This window comes from Panthera pardus, unplaced genomic scaffold (genome assembly GCF_024362965.1).
Source record: "Panthera pardus isolate Hobbes unplaced genomic scaffold, ASM2436296v1 HiC_scaffold_18, whole genome shotgun sequence".
In the NCBI taxonomy this organism is placed as follows: domain Eukaryota; kingdom Metazoa; phylum Chordata; class Mammalia; order Carnivora; family Felidae; genus Panthera; species Panthera pardus.
The window spans coordinates 12416763-12428337 of NW_026526743.1; the positions used below are offsets into that span (position 1 = coordinate 12416763).

The window sequence follows — 11575 nt, forward strand, 5'->3', positions numbered from 1 at the left end:
AATGGGCAAAAACTTAAGATATTTCACTAAAGCAGATATATTATCCATATATCCATATATTACCCATATCCATATATCCATATATATCCACATGTGCAAATACATGCATGGAAAGATGTTCAATAGTAATTACTAGTGGGAACGTAAAATAGTACAGCTACTCTGGAAACAATTTGGCAGTTTAGTATACACTTACTGTACAACTCTACAATTGAATTCTTGGGTTTATCACCTCCCTGACACAAACAATGACAACTCATGTCCACACAAAAATGAAAACATGTTCAGAGAGAACCGAATACAAATGTTAGTGGCAGTGTTATTTGTAATAATAATAATAATAATAATAATAATAATAATAATAATAGTAATAATGCAGACAGCCCAGATGTCCCTCAATAGGTCAATAGCTAAACAAACTGTGGTATAGCCACACTATTCAGCAATTAAAAAGGAACAAGCTACTGACACACACAACTTGGATGGATCTCAAGTGCATTATGATGAATGGTGAAAGCCCAAAGTATATCCCATCCATACTATAGGATTCCATTTACGTGACATTCGTGATGTGGCACAAATATAGTGATGGGGGACAGATCAATGGTCGTCAGGATTGGGAGAAGGTGTGACCTAAGGGTTAGTTAGAAGAGCTTCCTTGTGAAATGGAACAGCTCTGTAGTGGATGGTGGTGGTGGTAGTAATATGAATTTAAACATATGATGATATTTCATAGAACTACATAAAGAGTATATGTGAAAATTGCTGTCATCTGAATAAGGTCTGTGGTTGAGTTAAAAGTACTGTATTAATACTATTTTCCTGGCTTTGACAATGTACTATGGTTACGTACATTGAGGGAAGCTGGACGAAGGGTACATGGGATCGGTTTTGAAACATCTTTCAAAGTACTTCAAAATAAAAAGTATTTAAAAAATTCCTTGAATGTATATGTCCAATTGAGTGTGGAAACACACAAAAAAAGCACTATGAAATAAGAGTACATATCTATTAGAATGGCTAGTGTAAGGTAAACATACATACTACTGTGCTTACAAAAGGGTCAGGCAAACAGTCCTTGTGGCGTACATGAGGAAGCTCACTGGGATTAATATTGCTGTAAGACCCTCACAGACACTGCTGGGCTTTATATGGGAGGTAGAATAGGGGGTCAGAGCCACTTCTCCACAGGGTCACTGGTCTCATCTGTCAATCCATAAAGTACACTGACCCCTCAACCTAGCAGGAAGACTTATATGGAATGTTTGTACTTTGATAAGGGAGCACATCACAAAATACAGGCAGGACTCTTGCCCAAGAGATGTGTTCTTACATGCTACATCATTCCCAACTGGAGACATGCAAGAATAATTCCCCCTAGACTATGCAGAGAGAAGGGTCTACACTGTTTCAAATTCAATGTATAAAATGTGATTCTGTATCTCATACTTTCAAATCCACACACTTCAAACTTGCATCATATGTAACCACCATGTCCTGCTAGATGCAAAATGGTACACAGAGGCAAGGGGGTCAGAACTTAGGGAGTCAGGCTGAGCTGATTTGTACCTGGGCTCCCATGTGACTGTGGGTACAATGCCTCACCACTGTGTCCATTTCCTTATGTATAGAATGGGGAAATTAGGGGCGCCTGGGTGGCTCAGTCGGTTGAGCTTCTGGCTTCGGCTCAGGTCATGATCTCACGGTCTGTGAGTTCGAGCCCTGCGTCGGGCTCTGTGCTGACAGCTCGGAGCCTGGAGCCTGCTTCAGATTCTGTGTGTCCCTCTCTCTCTGACCCTCCCCCATTCATGCTCTGTCTCTCTCTGTCTCAAAAATAAATAAACATTAAAAAATAAATAAATAAAATAAAATGGGGAAATTACAATCAGCCCATGGTGGGTGAGAATACCGACATTGAATGCCAGCAATGGAAGCTCAGAATCACTGCTCAGTCTCTGTATGGCTGTGTGGACACTCCCACCTTCAGTCACACTCCACAACCTTTCACAACTGGTTGGCAGGAAGTATCTCCCAACTGCTAACAGCCTCCCATGCTACACTGTGATCTGGATATTTCCAGGTGTCCACCTGCTGCGGCAACCCAAATTGCACCCTCCTCTTGCCATCCTTCAGGAAGCCAGTCCTAAGTAGATGCCCTACATTTAGGGGTGCCTGGGTGGCTCAGTCAGTTAAGCGTCCGACTCTTGATTTTGGCTCAGGTCATGAACTTGTGGTTTCAAGATTGAGTCCCATGTCGGGCTCCACACTGATTCTCTCTCTCTCTCCCTCTCTCCCTTTGTCCCTCTCCCCTGCTTGTGCTGTCTCCCCCCCCCAAAAAAAAAAAAAAAGATGTCCTACATTTAGGGTCACCCTGCCACCTTCCCAGTAAGACTCCATTATCTCATTACCTGTCCTTGTGGTCCCTAAAGAAGCACTAAACCTTTAATCTGAAAAGTAAAACTACTGAGGTCCAAGAAGTCAACCTCAGGAAGTAACACAAATAAAAACCATAATGAGCTGTGAATGCAAGCCCAAGAAAGATGAGTAAAGAGAGGAAACTTCAGTCCGAGAACACTTGGGTTCAAATTGTAGTGCTGTCGCCTACCAGTTGTGACCAAGCAAGCATGAGCCTCTGCCCACACCCAAGACAGGGAAGCCTGGCTCACTGAGGAATGGACTTTCTAGAACTACTGAAGAATGTGTATCTGCCCAAGACATGTTGAAGATGGCCAATGTTTTCAGCAGAAAGAAGGGAGAGGGGAGGTGAGACATGGAAGACAGAGAGGTGAGGGACAGCCAGGATAGAGGAGTCAGGGAAGTAGATGAGAGGGTAGACTGTCCATTAAGTCAGGAAGATAGAAAAGTCACAAGGGTAGTGGCCATGGCACTTGGACACCAGAGGTACAGCTCAGGCTCCAGGCACAAGAATAGTCTAACCCCAGAGACACTCCCACTCCCCAGCTTGCAATCTCGATGGATGAGCCTCTTCAGGACCTCTCATGCATCCTTGGTTTCAAGTCTACCTGGTCCATCAGTGCTCTTGACAGTACTCTAATCAGGTGACCTCATGGAGTGGAAAGGTGATAATCATGCAGGGAATACATACTGCTAGGCTCAGAGTCCAGCCTAGGCTAGAACAATCCACCCAATGACAGTAGTCTGTGGCCACTAACCACAGGCATGTACCATGTGGTGAGGGCAGTCCCAACTGTGCCTGCCTTCTTGGAGAGAATACACAGGTGTAACTGAGGAACAGGGTTGCGAGGAATATCTGAAGATATCCGATCAACTCAGGACCTGTTAATAAGAGGTAAACATTGCACAGCCAGGGGGCTGGAGTCAGGATTGTAAAGAGGATGAAAAAACACTAGGGGGTCAGGGAGGCACCAAGACCTGAGATGGCATGGACCAGACGCCAGGTGTGAGAATAGCCCACCTCGGGCAGTCACCAGGGCAGGTCTCCTCATCAATTCCATTGGGATAACCACAGGGAATGTAGAAACCACCAGAGCTATGCGAGCTGATGAGGTTTGTGAGAATCCACCCCAAGAGGACCAAACCACCCCTCAACAGACCATAACCCGTGAGGATCGTCTGTATATGAACAATACTGAAAATCCACAAACTGAATGTTCAGGGAAGGTCTCCAAGGCAGAGCCCAGTGGCCCCACAGACAATCACCATGTCAGTGCATGAAATGTTGGGCATCTTAGAGAAAGTGACTGAGCTGGACATGACCTGCTGCAAAGAGTTAGACTTCTGACCCGATTTCAGCCACTCATGGCCCCTTGATAGAATGTGTGTGTGTGGGGGGGGGGGGGGTTGTTCACAGCAGTCAGGGAGAGAAGGAAACATAGCCTGGGGGCCGCAGCTACAGGACCACCAGAAACTTGCAAGGCGAACACGGCAAGAGCAAAGAAAACAGAGTTCTAGGTGTGGGAGTAAGGAAGCCAGTGGCCCGACCCAGAGGTCACCAGTGCAAAGTTCTCAAGCATCACCCTGGGGTAGGTTGCTCTGGGACTCGTCTAAGTGTTCCATTCTTCCTAGGAGACTCGGCACCACATCCTCTAGGATGAGTGCATCTGAATCCACTGCACGACATCCAGGAGCCGGGTCCTTCTCCTGCTGGCCTCGCATCTTGATGTGCCCAGGACCTTTCTCCCTGACATCCTCAACAACGCGCTCACCCTCCTCCACAAGGCCCCCTACCTGACTATGGCCTTACACGGGGCAGGCTACCAGCCTACTGTCCCCTGAGCATGTTCCAGACCCATCCCCGGTACCCCAGACCTGCCTGAGTCCAGTGGCCCAGGCACCACCAGACTCAACACTTGTACAGTCCAACTGCGGATCTTCTCCAACACTTCCTCCTCCTGCCAAGGCTCCCTGGCCGCTGGTCCCCAGCTCCTCACTGAACTCAGGCTGGAGAGGCTTTTCTGAGCTCCGTCTCCTGCTCCGTGAAGCAGACACCGCGTCCGGGGCGATGACTCCTGGGCGGCGGCGGGCGCGGATGGGCTTTGACGGAGGTGAGACCCGAAGGTGACGCCTCTTTACCGCCAAAAACACTTGCCGAGCTTAAGCCGCGTACAGAGCGCGCAGCCTCCTCTCAGGCCCTCTATATTCCAGTTTCCACCGTTCGGAGGAGCCTCCCAAATTCCCGCCTCCGCGCAGTTACGCAGTCCGTCTGCCGGACGTGGTTCCGAAGGAGGGCGACGCCGGAAGTCCCACCTCCACGGAACGCGGAAAAGCTCCTCTCTGGGGCCGTCATTGGCTACGTCGGTACGAACGGACAGCAGCGCCCTCCCCTGTCGCCTTGGCAACGAGCAAGCGGCACCGCGAGGGGAGCTGGGAAATGAGGCCCTAAAGTGACGCTGGAGCTAAGTTAATGAAGGCGTCTGGAGGCGGCCGGACTTCCGGCGTTGCTCTAGCTGTGCTCTTCTTGCAGCTGTGGGTGGAGACCAGCACTTGGAGAGCCGCGTTGCCGAGAAGAGGGTCGGGGACCCTCGTCGCGCCTGTGCGCGCGCCGTGACCCTCGGAAATAACCCCATTTTTCTAAGACTCGGTGTCGCCCTCTGCGGAACGGGTGCCGGAGGGTCAGGGCCTCCCGCGGGCGGTTCCCTGGTCTTTGAGCACATTTTACACGGAGGAGACCTAGCTTCGAAGGTTCCGCGGTCGGCCGGAGGTTCCTGCGCCCAAGGCGGGGTGGTAGGTACGGATTTGAGCTGAGTAGACCGGAATTCGGCGCCTATCGCAGCCAAGCTCCGTCCACAGATTCCTATGGCCGAGGAGGCGCTGGTAAGTGGAAGGTGCCAGAGGCTCTGACAGCCCTGATCCCCACCCAGTGGGTCGGGTTCTGAATGAGCTCAGGAGAAGCGGGGAAGGCTGTGCAGGTGAAGGGGCAGCCTGGTCAAAGGCAGAGGTGGAAGAGGGGTCTTGGAGATCCATGTGTGGTCTGGTCGGCTGAGAGTTGAAGCGAGGGACAGGCCTGGGTAGGGAGGTCTTCAGTGCAGAGTGCGGAGGCGGGGATGCCCTTAACACTGAGCCATGGAGGAGTGGGGCTGGACTGAGTGAGGATGGTATTGTGATTGCTCTCAGTGGTGTTACCGGAGACACTGTGTGCAGGATGGGCATGTAAGGGAAGTCCAGCGAGTTGCCAATGGGCTGAACGGTGAGATTGTGTTGGGGTGTGGAGCTCTATCAAGTTGTGGTACAAAGAGTTCTGTGCATGTCAGACACCGGGGGCAAACTGAAGGGTCTGGGACCTAAGACAGAAGGGTGAGCCTAGGTTTGCTTGTCTCTGGGAGGCGATCTCTGGGACTTAGAGGGAATTGGCTAGCAGGAGATAGGGTGAGACCTGTGTGTCTGGCTGGGGACATAGATGGCATCTATCTGGTCACCAGCCTGTTGTTGCTGTGGGCAGGATGCAGAGTCCAATAGTAACATGAGGAGAGAGGCACCAATGGAATTGGGGGCCCTGGCAATCCTCTGAGGTAAGAGTCTTAGGAGGAGGGAGGTAGAGGGTATGTGTCGAGTGGGAGTAGGGGTTTGGGGCTCAAAGGGAAAGTTGATGTCAGTGAGAGATGAGGCAGGACCTTGGGACACTGATCAAGGGCCTAGATGTGTTCCTCTGTCTGTGTTTTGGTTGGCTTGTCTGCCCACTATTGACCCCTAAGGCTGAGTTCAATCCATTATTACAGGGGCTGGTGACCTTTGAGGATGTGGCTGTGTATTTCTCCCGGGAGGAGTGGGGGCTCCTTAATCTGACTCAGAGGAGCCTTTACCGTGATGTGATGCTAGAGAACTTTGCACTTATTGGCTCGCTGGGTAAGTCTCTCACACTCTTTCCTAACAGACCGCCTCTGCCTTTTACCCTTAGGAAGCTGTGTTCATCCTAAAACCCCACCAGAGGCTGCTTCCTTCCCAGGTTCCCTGTGGTTGGTGCTGTGAGTACTGGCAATGGGCTGTGTGTTCTTCCCCTGCCTCTCTCTGAGCAGCCTTGTTAACAGCCTCAATAGCTGTTGCCCCACGGCCTCCTGTAGTAGGGCTTGGGGTTCAGAAGTTTACAGTTTGCCCAACAAATCCCACTCGGCCCTGACTGTCTCTGTGACTCTGCTGAAGTCATGGCCTCTCTGTGCTCTGGGTTTTGCCTTCTTTCTCCAAAAGAAAATTTATAGGGTCCTCCTTGGTCCAAGCTTGAGCCATGAATTCGAATCAGTAGCTCAGTTAGGGGAGTATTGCCACTTAATATCTTTCAATTCAGAACATGAAATGTCTTTCCATTTATTTAGTCGTCTTTAACTTTTTTCAACAGTGTTTTGTAGTTTTCAGCATATAAGACTAAAGTTATTCCTAGGTATTTTATTCCTTCTGATGATATTTTAAGTGGAATTGTTTTCTTAACTTCCTCTTAGATTGTTCAGTGCTAGTGTATAGAAATATAGATTTTTGTATAGTGATTTTGTGTCTTGTGGCCTTACTAAACCCATTTATTAGTTCTAATAGTTTTGTTTTGTTTTGTTTTTTGTTTTTTTTTTTTTTTTTAGTGAACTCCTTGATATTTTCCATATATGTGGTGTGATGTCATCTGCATATAGAGATATCTTTACTTCTTCCTTTGCTTAACTGACCTGGCTAGAACCTCAAGTACTTTATTGAATAGAATTAGTGAGAGTAGATATCCTTGTCTCATTCTCAATTTTATGGGAAAAGCATTTAGTCTTTCACTAATAATCACTGTGGGTTTTTTGCAGCTCACCTTTTCAGGTGAGGAATTTCCCTTCTTTTCTCAGTTTGTCGAGTGCATTTATCATGAAAGGTCATTAGATTTTGTCTAGTACTTTCCCATGTGTATGGAAATGATCATGTGCAGGGGCCTGGGAGGCTCAGTCGGTTAAGTGTCCGAGTCTTGGTTTTGGTTCAGGTCATGGTCTCACAGTTCATGAGATCAAGACCCGAGTTGGGCTCTGTGCTGTGTGTGGAGCCTGCTTGGGATTCTCTGTCTCCCTCTCTCTTTCTGTCTGTCTGTCTGTCTGTCTGTCTGTCTGTCTGTCTCTGCCCCTCCCCTGCTTGCATGTGTTTTTTTTTCTCTCTCTCAAAATAAAAAAATAAATAAACATTAAAAAGAAAAGAGATGATTGTGTGATTTTTATCGTCTATTCTGTTAACACAGAGTATTGCAGTAATTGATTTTCATAGTTCAACCTTGTGTTACTAGGACGTTTTTCACTCTGTCGTAGTTTAAAATCCTTTTATGTATTTCTGGATTGGCTTTGCTAGTATTTTGTTGAAGAGTTTTGCATCTTTATTTGTAAGAGATACCAGTGTGTAGTTTTCTCATAATGTCTTTTGTTTTTTTTTTTAATTGAGTATGAGGGTAATTTTGGCCTCAATGGATGAGTTGGGAAATGTTCCCTTTTCTACTGTTTTCTGGAAGAGTGTGTCAAGTATTGGTGGAAATTTTTATTTCAGTGTTAACATTCATCAGTGAAGCCCTCTGGGCTGACTTTTTTTCTTACCCCCATGGGGGAAGTTTTGTTGTTGTTTAAATATAATCAGACTTTCTGTTTCTTCTTGAGTCAGTTTTGGTAGTTTGTGTCTTTTTTAGGAATTTGTTTTATCTAAGTTATCTAATTTGTGGGCATACAGTACAGTTGTTCATAGTATTTCCTTAAAACCCTTTCTAGGGGTGGGGCACCTGGGTGGCTCAGTTGGTTAAGTGTCTGACTTTGGCTCAGGTCATGATCTCACGGTTTGTGGTTTCGAGCCCCGCGTGGGGCTCTGTGCTGACAGCTCGGAGCTTGAAGCCTGCTTCAGATTCTGTGTCTCCTTCTCTCTCTGCTCCTCCCCCACTTGTACTCCGTCTCTATCAAAAATAAATAAATGTAAAACAAAACAAAACAAAACAAAAAAAACCTTTCTAGGGATGCCTGGGTGGCTCAGTCAGTTAAGTGTCTGACTTCGGCTCAGGTCATGATCTCATGGTTCGTGAATTCGAGTCCCATGTCAGGCTCTATGCTGAGAGCTCAGAGCCTGGAGCCTGCTTCAGGTTCTGTGTCTCCTGTCTCTGCCCTTCCCCATTCACACTCTGTCTCTCTTTCAAAAATAAGTAAACGTTAAAAAAAATTTTTTTTTAACTTTCTATTTTGTAATTTTGTTAGTGATGTCCCCCTTTTCATTTTTCTTTTTAATAATTTGATTCTTTTATTTTTTTCTTGTCAGTCTAGGTAGCAGTTTTTCAATTTTGCTAATCTTTTCAAAGATCCCAATTTTGGTTTCACTGATTCTCTCTTTCTAATCTCTATTTCATTTATCTCTGTTCTTTACCATTTCCTTTCTTATGTTAGCTTTGAGTTTAGTTGTTTTTCTTTTTCCTGTTCCTTGAGGACTAAAGTTAGGCTATTGGTTTGAGATCTTTTAATTTTTTTAAATTATTTTAAAAATGTTTATTTAGGGGCGCCTGGGTGGCTCAGTCGGTTACGTGTCCGACTTCAGCTCAGGTTATGATCTCGCAGTCCGTGAGTTCGAGCCCCGCATCAGGCTCTGTGCTGACAGCTCAGAGCCTGGAGCCTGTTTCGGATTCTGTGTCTCCCTCTCTCTCTGACCCTCCCCCATTCGTGCTGTGTCTCTCTCTGTCTCAAAAAATAAATAAATAAACGTTAAAAAATTTTTTTAAAAAATGTTTATTTATTTATTTTTGAGAGAGAGAGGCAGAGGGAGAGAGGGAGCCCAAGCAGGCTCCACACTGTGAGCCAGGATCCCGACAAGGGGTCAGACTCATGAACCATGAGATCATGACTTGAGCTGAAATCGAGAGTCATATGCTTAACTGACTGAGCCACCCAGGTGCCCCTGAGCTCTTTTTAAATATGGGTGCTGTGACATAAAAATAAATATATATTTTGTCTTTGTTCCCACTTCCTAGCACTGCTCCTAAAACTGTTGGAATCTCTGAAATGATGAGTATCTTTTGTGTGCTAATGGGATGGCTGGTGGCTGGGAGCCCCTAGATAGCTTCAGGATAGGGGGTAGCCACCAGAAAGACTAGGGCACCATTGGAAGGTTAAAAATTGAGCTGCCCCACCCCTTATCCTCCCAGTCCCCTAACCCTACCCTCCAGGGAGATTAGAGGGGCTGGAGACTGAACCAATCACCAGTGGCCCATGCTTTAATTAATTATACATCATAATGAAATTTCCATAGAAACTCCTAAACAATAGGCTTCAGAGAGCTTCTGGGTTATTGGGAAAAGTGGCACCACCAGAGGGCGTGAATGCCTCTAACCCTCTACTTCGTCAACCTCCACCCCCATCTCTACCCTGGCATACTTTGCCCTTTGCATCTCATCCATTGGGCTGTTTCTGAGTTCTATATTTTATAATAAACTGGTATAGTAAGTAAACTCTTTTCCTGAGTTCTGTGAGCCATTATAGCAAACTATTGAACCTGAGAAGGGATCAATAATTGTGGGAATCCCTGATTTATAGCCACTTGGTCAGAAGTGTGGGAGGTCTGGGACTTTCAACTGATGTCTGAAGTAGCAGAAGTCCTGTGGGACTGAGCCCTTAATCTGTGGGATCTGACGCTGACTCTGGGTAGTTAATATGAGAATTGAATGGAATCCTTGGACACCAGCTTGATGTCTGAGATTTGGAGAAGTGGTGTGGAACACCTGCCCTGTACCTACCCACTTTTGGTGTCAGATTGTTAGAAGTGAAACAGCACAGAGGTGTGTATAGCTCTAATTTCCTATTTTCTAAGGACTGCTATGTCCCATTACTTTGGGCATGTTGTATTCTCATTTTCATTCATTTCAGAGTGCTCTGTAGTTGTCTTTTGGTCATTTAGGAGTGTTGTATTTAAATTCCATAAATTTGTGAGTTTCCCAAATTTCTTTCTGTTGTTGATTTCTATTTTAATTCCTTTGTGGTCAGAGATCATACTTTGTGTGATTTCAGTCCTCAAAAGTCTATTTCCCATCAAGTGGTCTGTTCTGGAGAATGTTCCATGTGCATGTGAGCATGTGAGAATATGCATTCTGCTGCTGTATTGTGGCATGCTCTATAGATGTCTGTTAGGTCTAGTTGATTTTTAGTGTTGTTCAAGTGCTGTATACTTATTTGTTTTCTTCCTAGTGATTCTGTCCATTATTGAAAGTTCTCCAACTATTATCGTTTGTCTATTTTTTACTTAAGTTATGTCAGTTTTACTTCATGGGAGGCTCTATTAAAAGATTATGGTAAAACACAACATGGGGTCTACCTGCTTAACACATGTTTAATTGTGCAGAAGATGTTTTTTTCTTTTCTTTTTTTTAAAAATGTTTTTGATCCTTATTTATTTTTGAGAGAGGGAGAGAGAGACAGAGCATGAGAAGGGAAGGGGCAGAGAGAGAGGGAGACACAGAATCCAAAGCAGGCTCCAGGCTCTGAGCTGTCAGCACAGAGCCTGACGTGGGGCTAGAACTCAGGAACCGTGAGATCATGACCTGAGCTGAAGTCAGATGCTTAACCAACTGAGCCACCCAGGTGCCCCGAGGATGTTGTTTTTCTAATACTCTGTTTCCTTCATGGTTGCCATGGTGACATGAGCTTCCTTTGGTGGGGGATGGAGTGGGTAAGCCTTGGCTTGGGTTGGCCTCTTACTGCCTTTCTCCCTCCCAGGATTTGCATCTTCAAGGTGCCATGTGGTTGCCCAGCTGGAGAGTGAAGAAGAGTTCTGGGTTCCCAGCATGGTGGACCTGACTCTGGTCAGCAGAGTTGAGGCCAGGAGGGGTCCTGGTCTTGGTGAGTAGGGCTGAGACATGTCTTGGTTTCAGTGATGGGCTCACAGCATGCTGCTCATCTGTGTGCTTTGGCTTTTTGGTACTGAGGCCAGTGACCACACACTATGCCCACCTTTCCTCTCCCTTGTGGACACAGTATGTGATTTCTGTCCCTACCATGACTCTCAGGACCTAGATGACCCCCCTCCCTGTTCTCCACGCCAGTGTAGAGCTACTAGTGACTTGAGATGTGTACACATCCTTAAATAATACTTCAAGACCAGCTACTCTGTTACAGCTGCCTTTTCACCTGTG

General features: G+C 46.4%; 1 protein-coding gene across 8 annotated transcripts in view; it reads left to right on the plus strand.

Annotated features, from left to right (window-relative positions):
- ZNF584 (zinc finger protein 584) overlaps window positions 1-11575 on the plus strand; it is a 35701-nt gene that overhangs the window by 5561 nt on the left and 18565 nt on the right. For 5 of the 8 annotated variants that reach the window (XR_008423399.1, XR_008423398.1, XR_008423400.1 and 2 more), the window contains exons 1-3: window positions 1865-5295; window positions 6198-6324; window positions 11160-11282. Coding sequence is in view for 1 of the 8 variants with exons in the window: in XM_053906298.1 (XP_053762273.1) it covers window positions 5278-5295; window positions 6198-6324; window positions 11160-11282 (268 nt within the window). In the remaining 7 variants the exon portion in view is untranslated. Of the gene's footprint in view, window positions 1-1864; window positions 5296-6197; window positions 6444-11159; window positions 11283-11575 lie in introns of those variants that run through there. The other 3 variants (XR_008423397.1, XR_008423401.1, XR_008423402.1) reach the window with 3 other exon arrangements.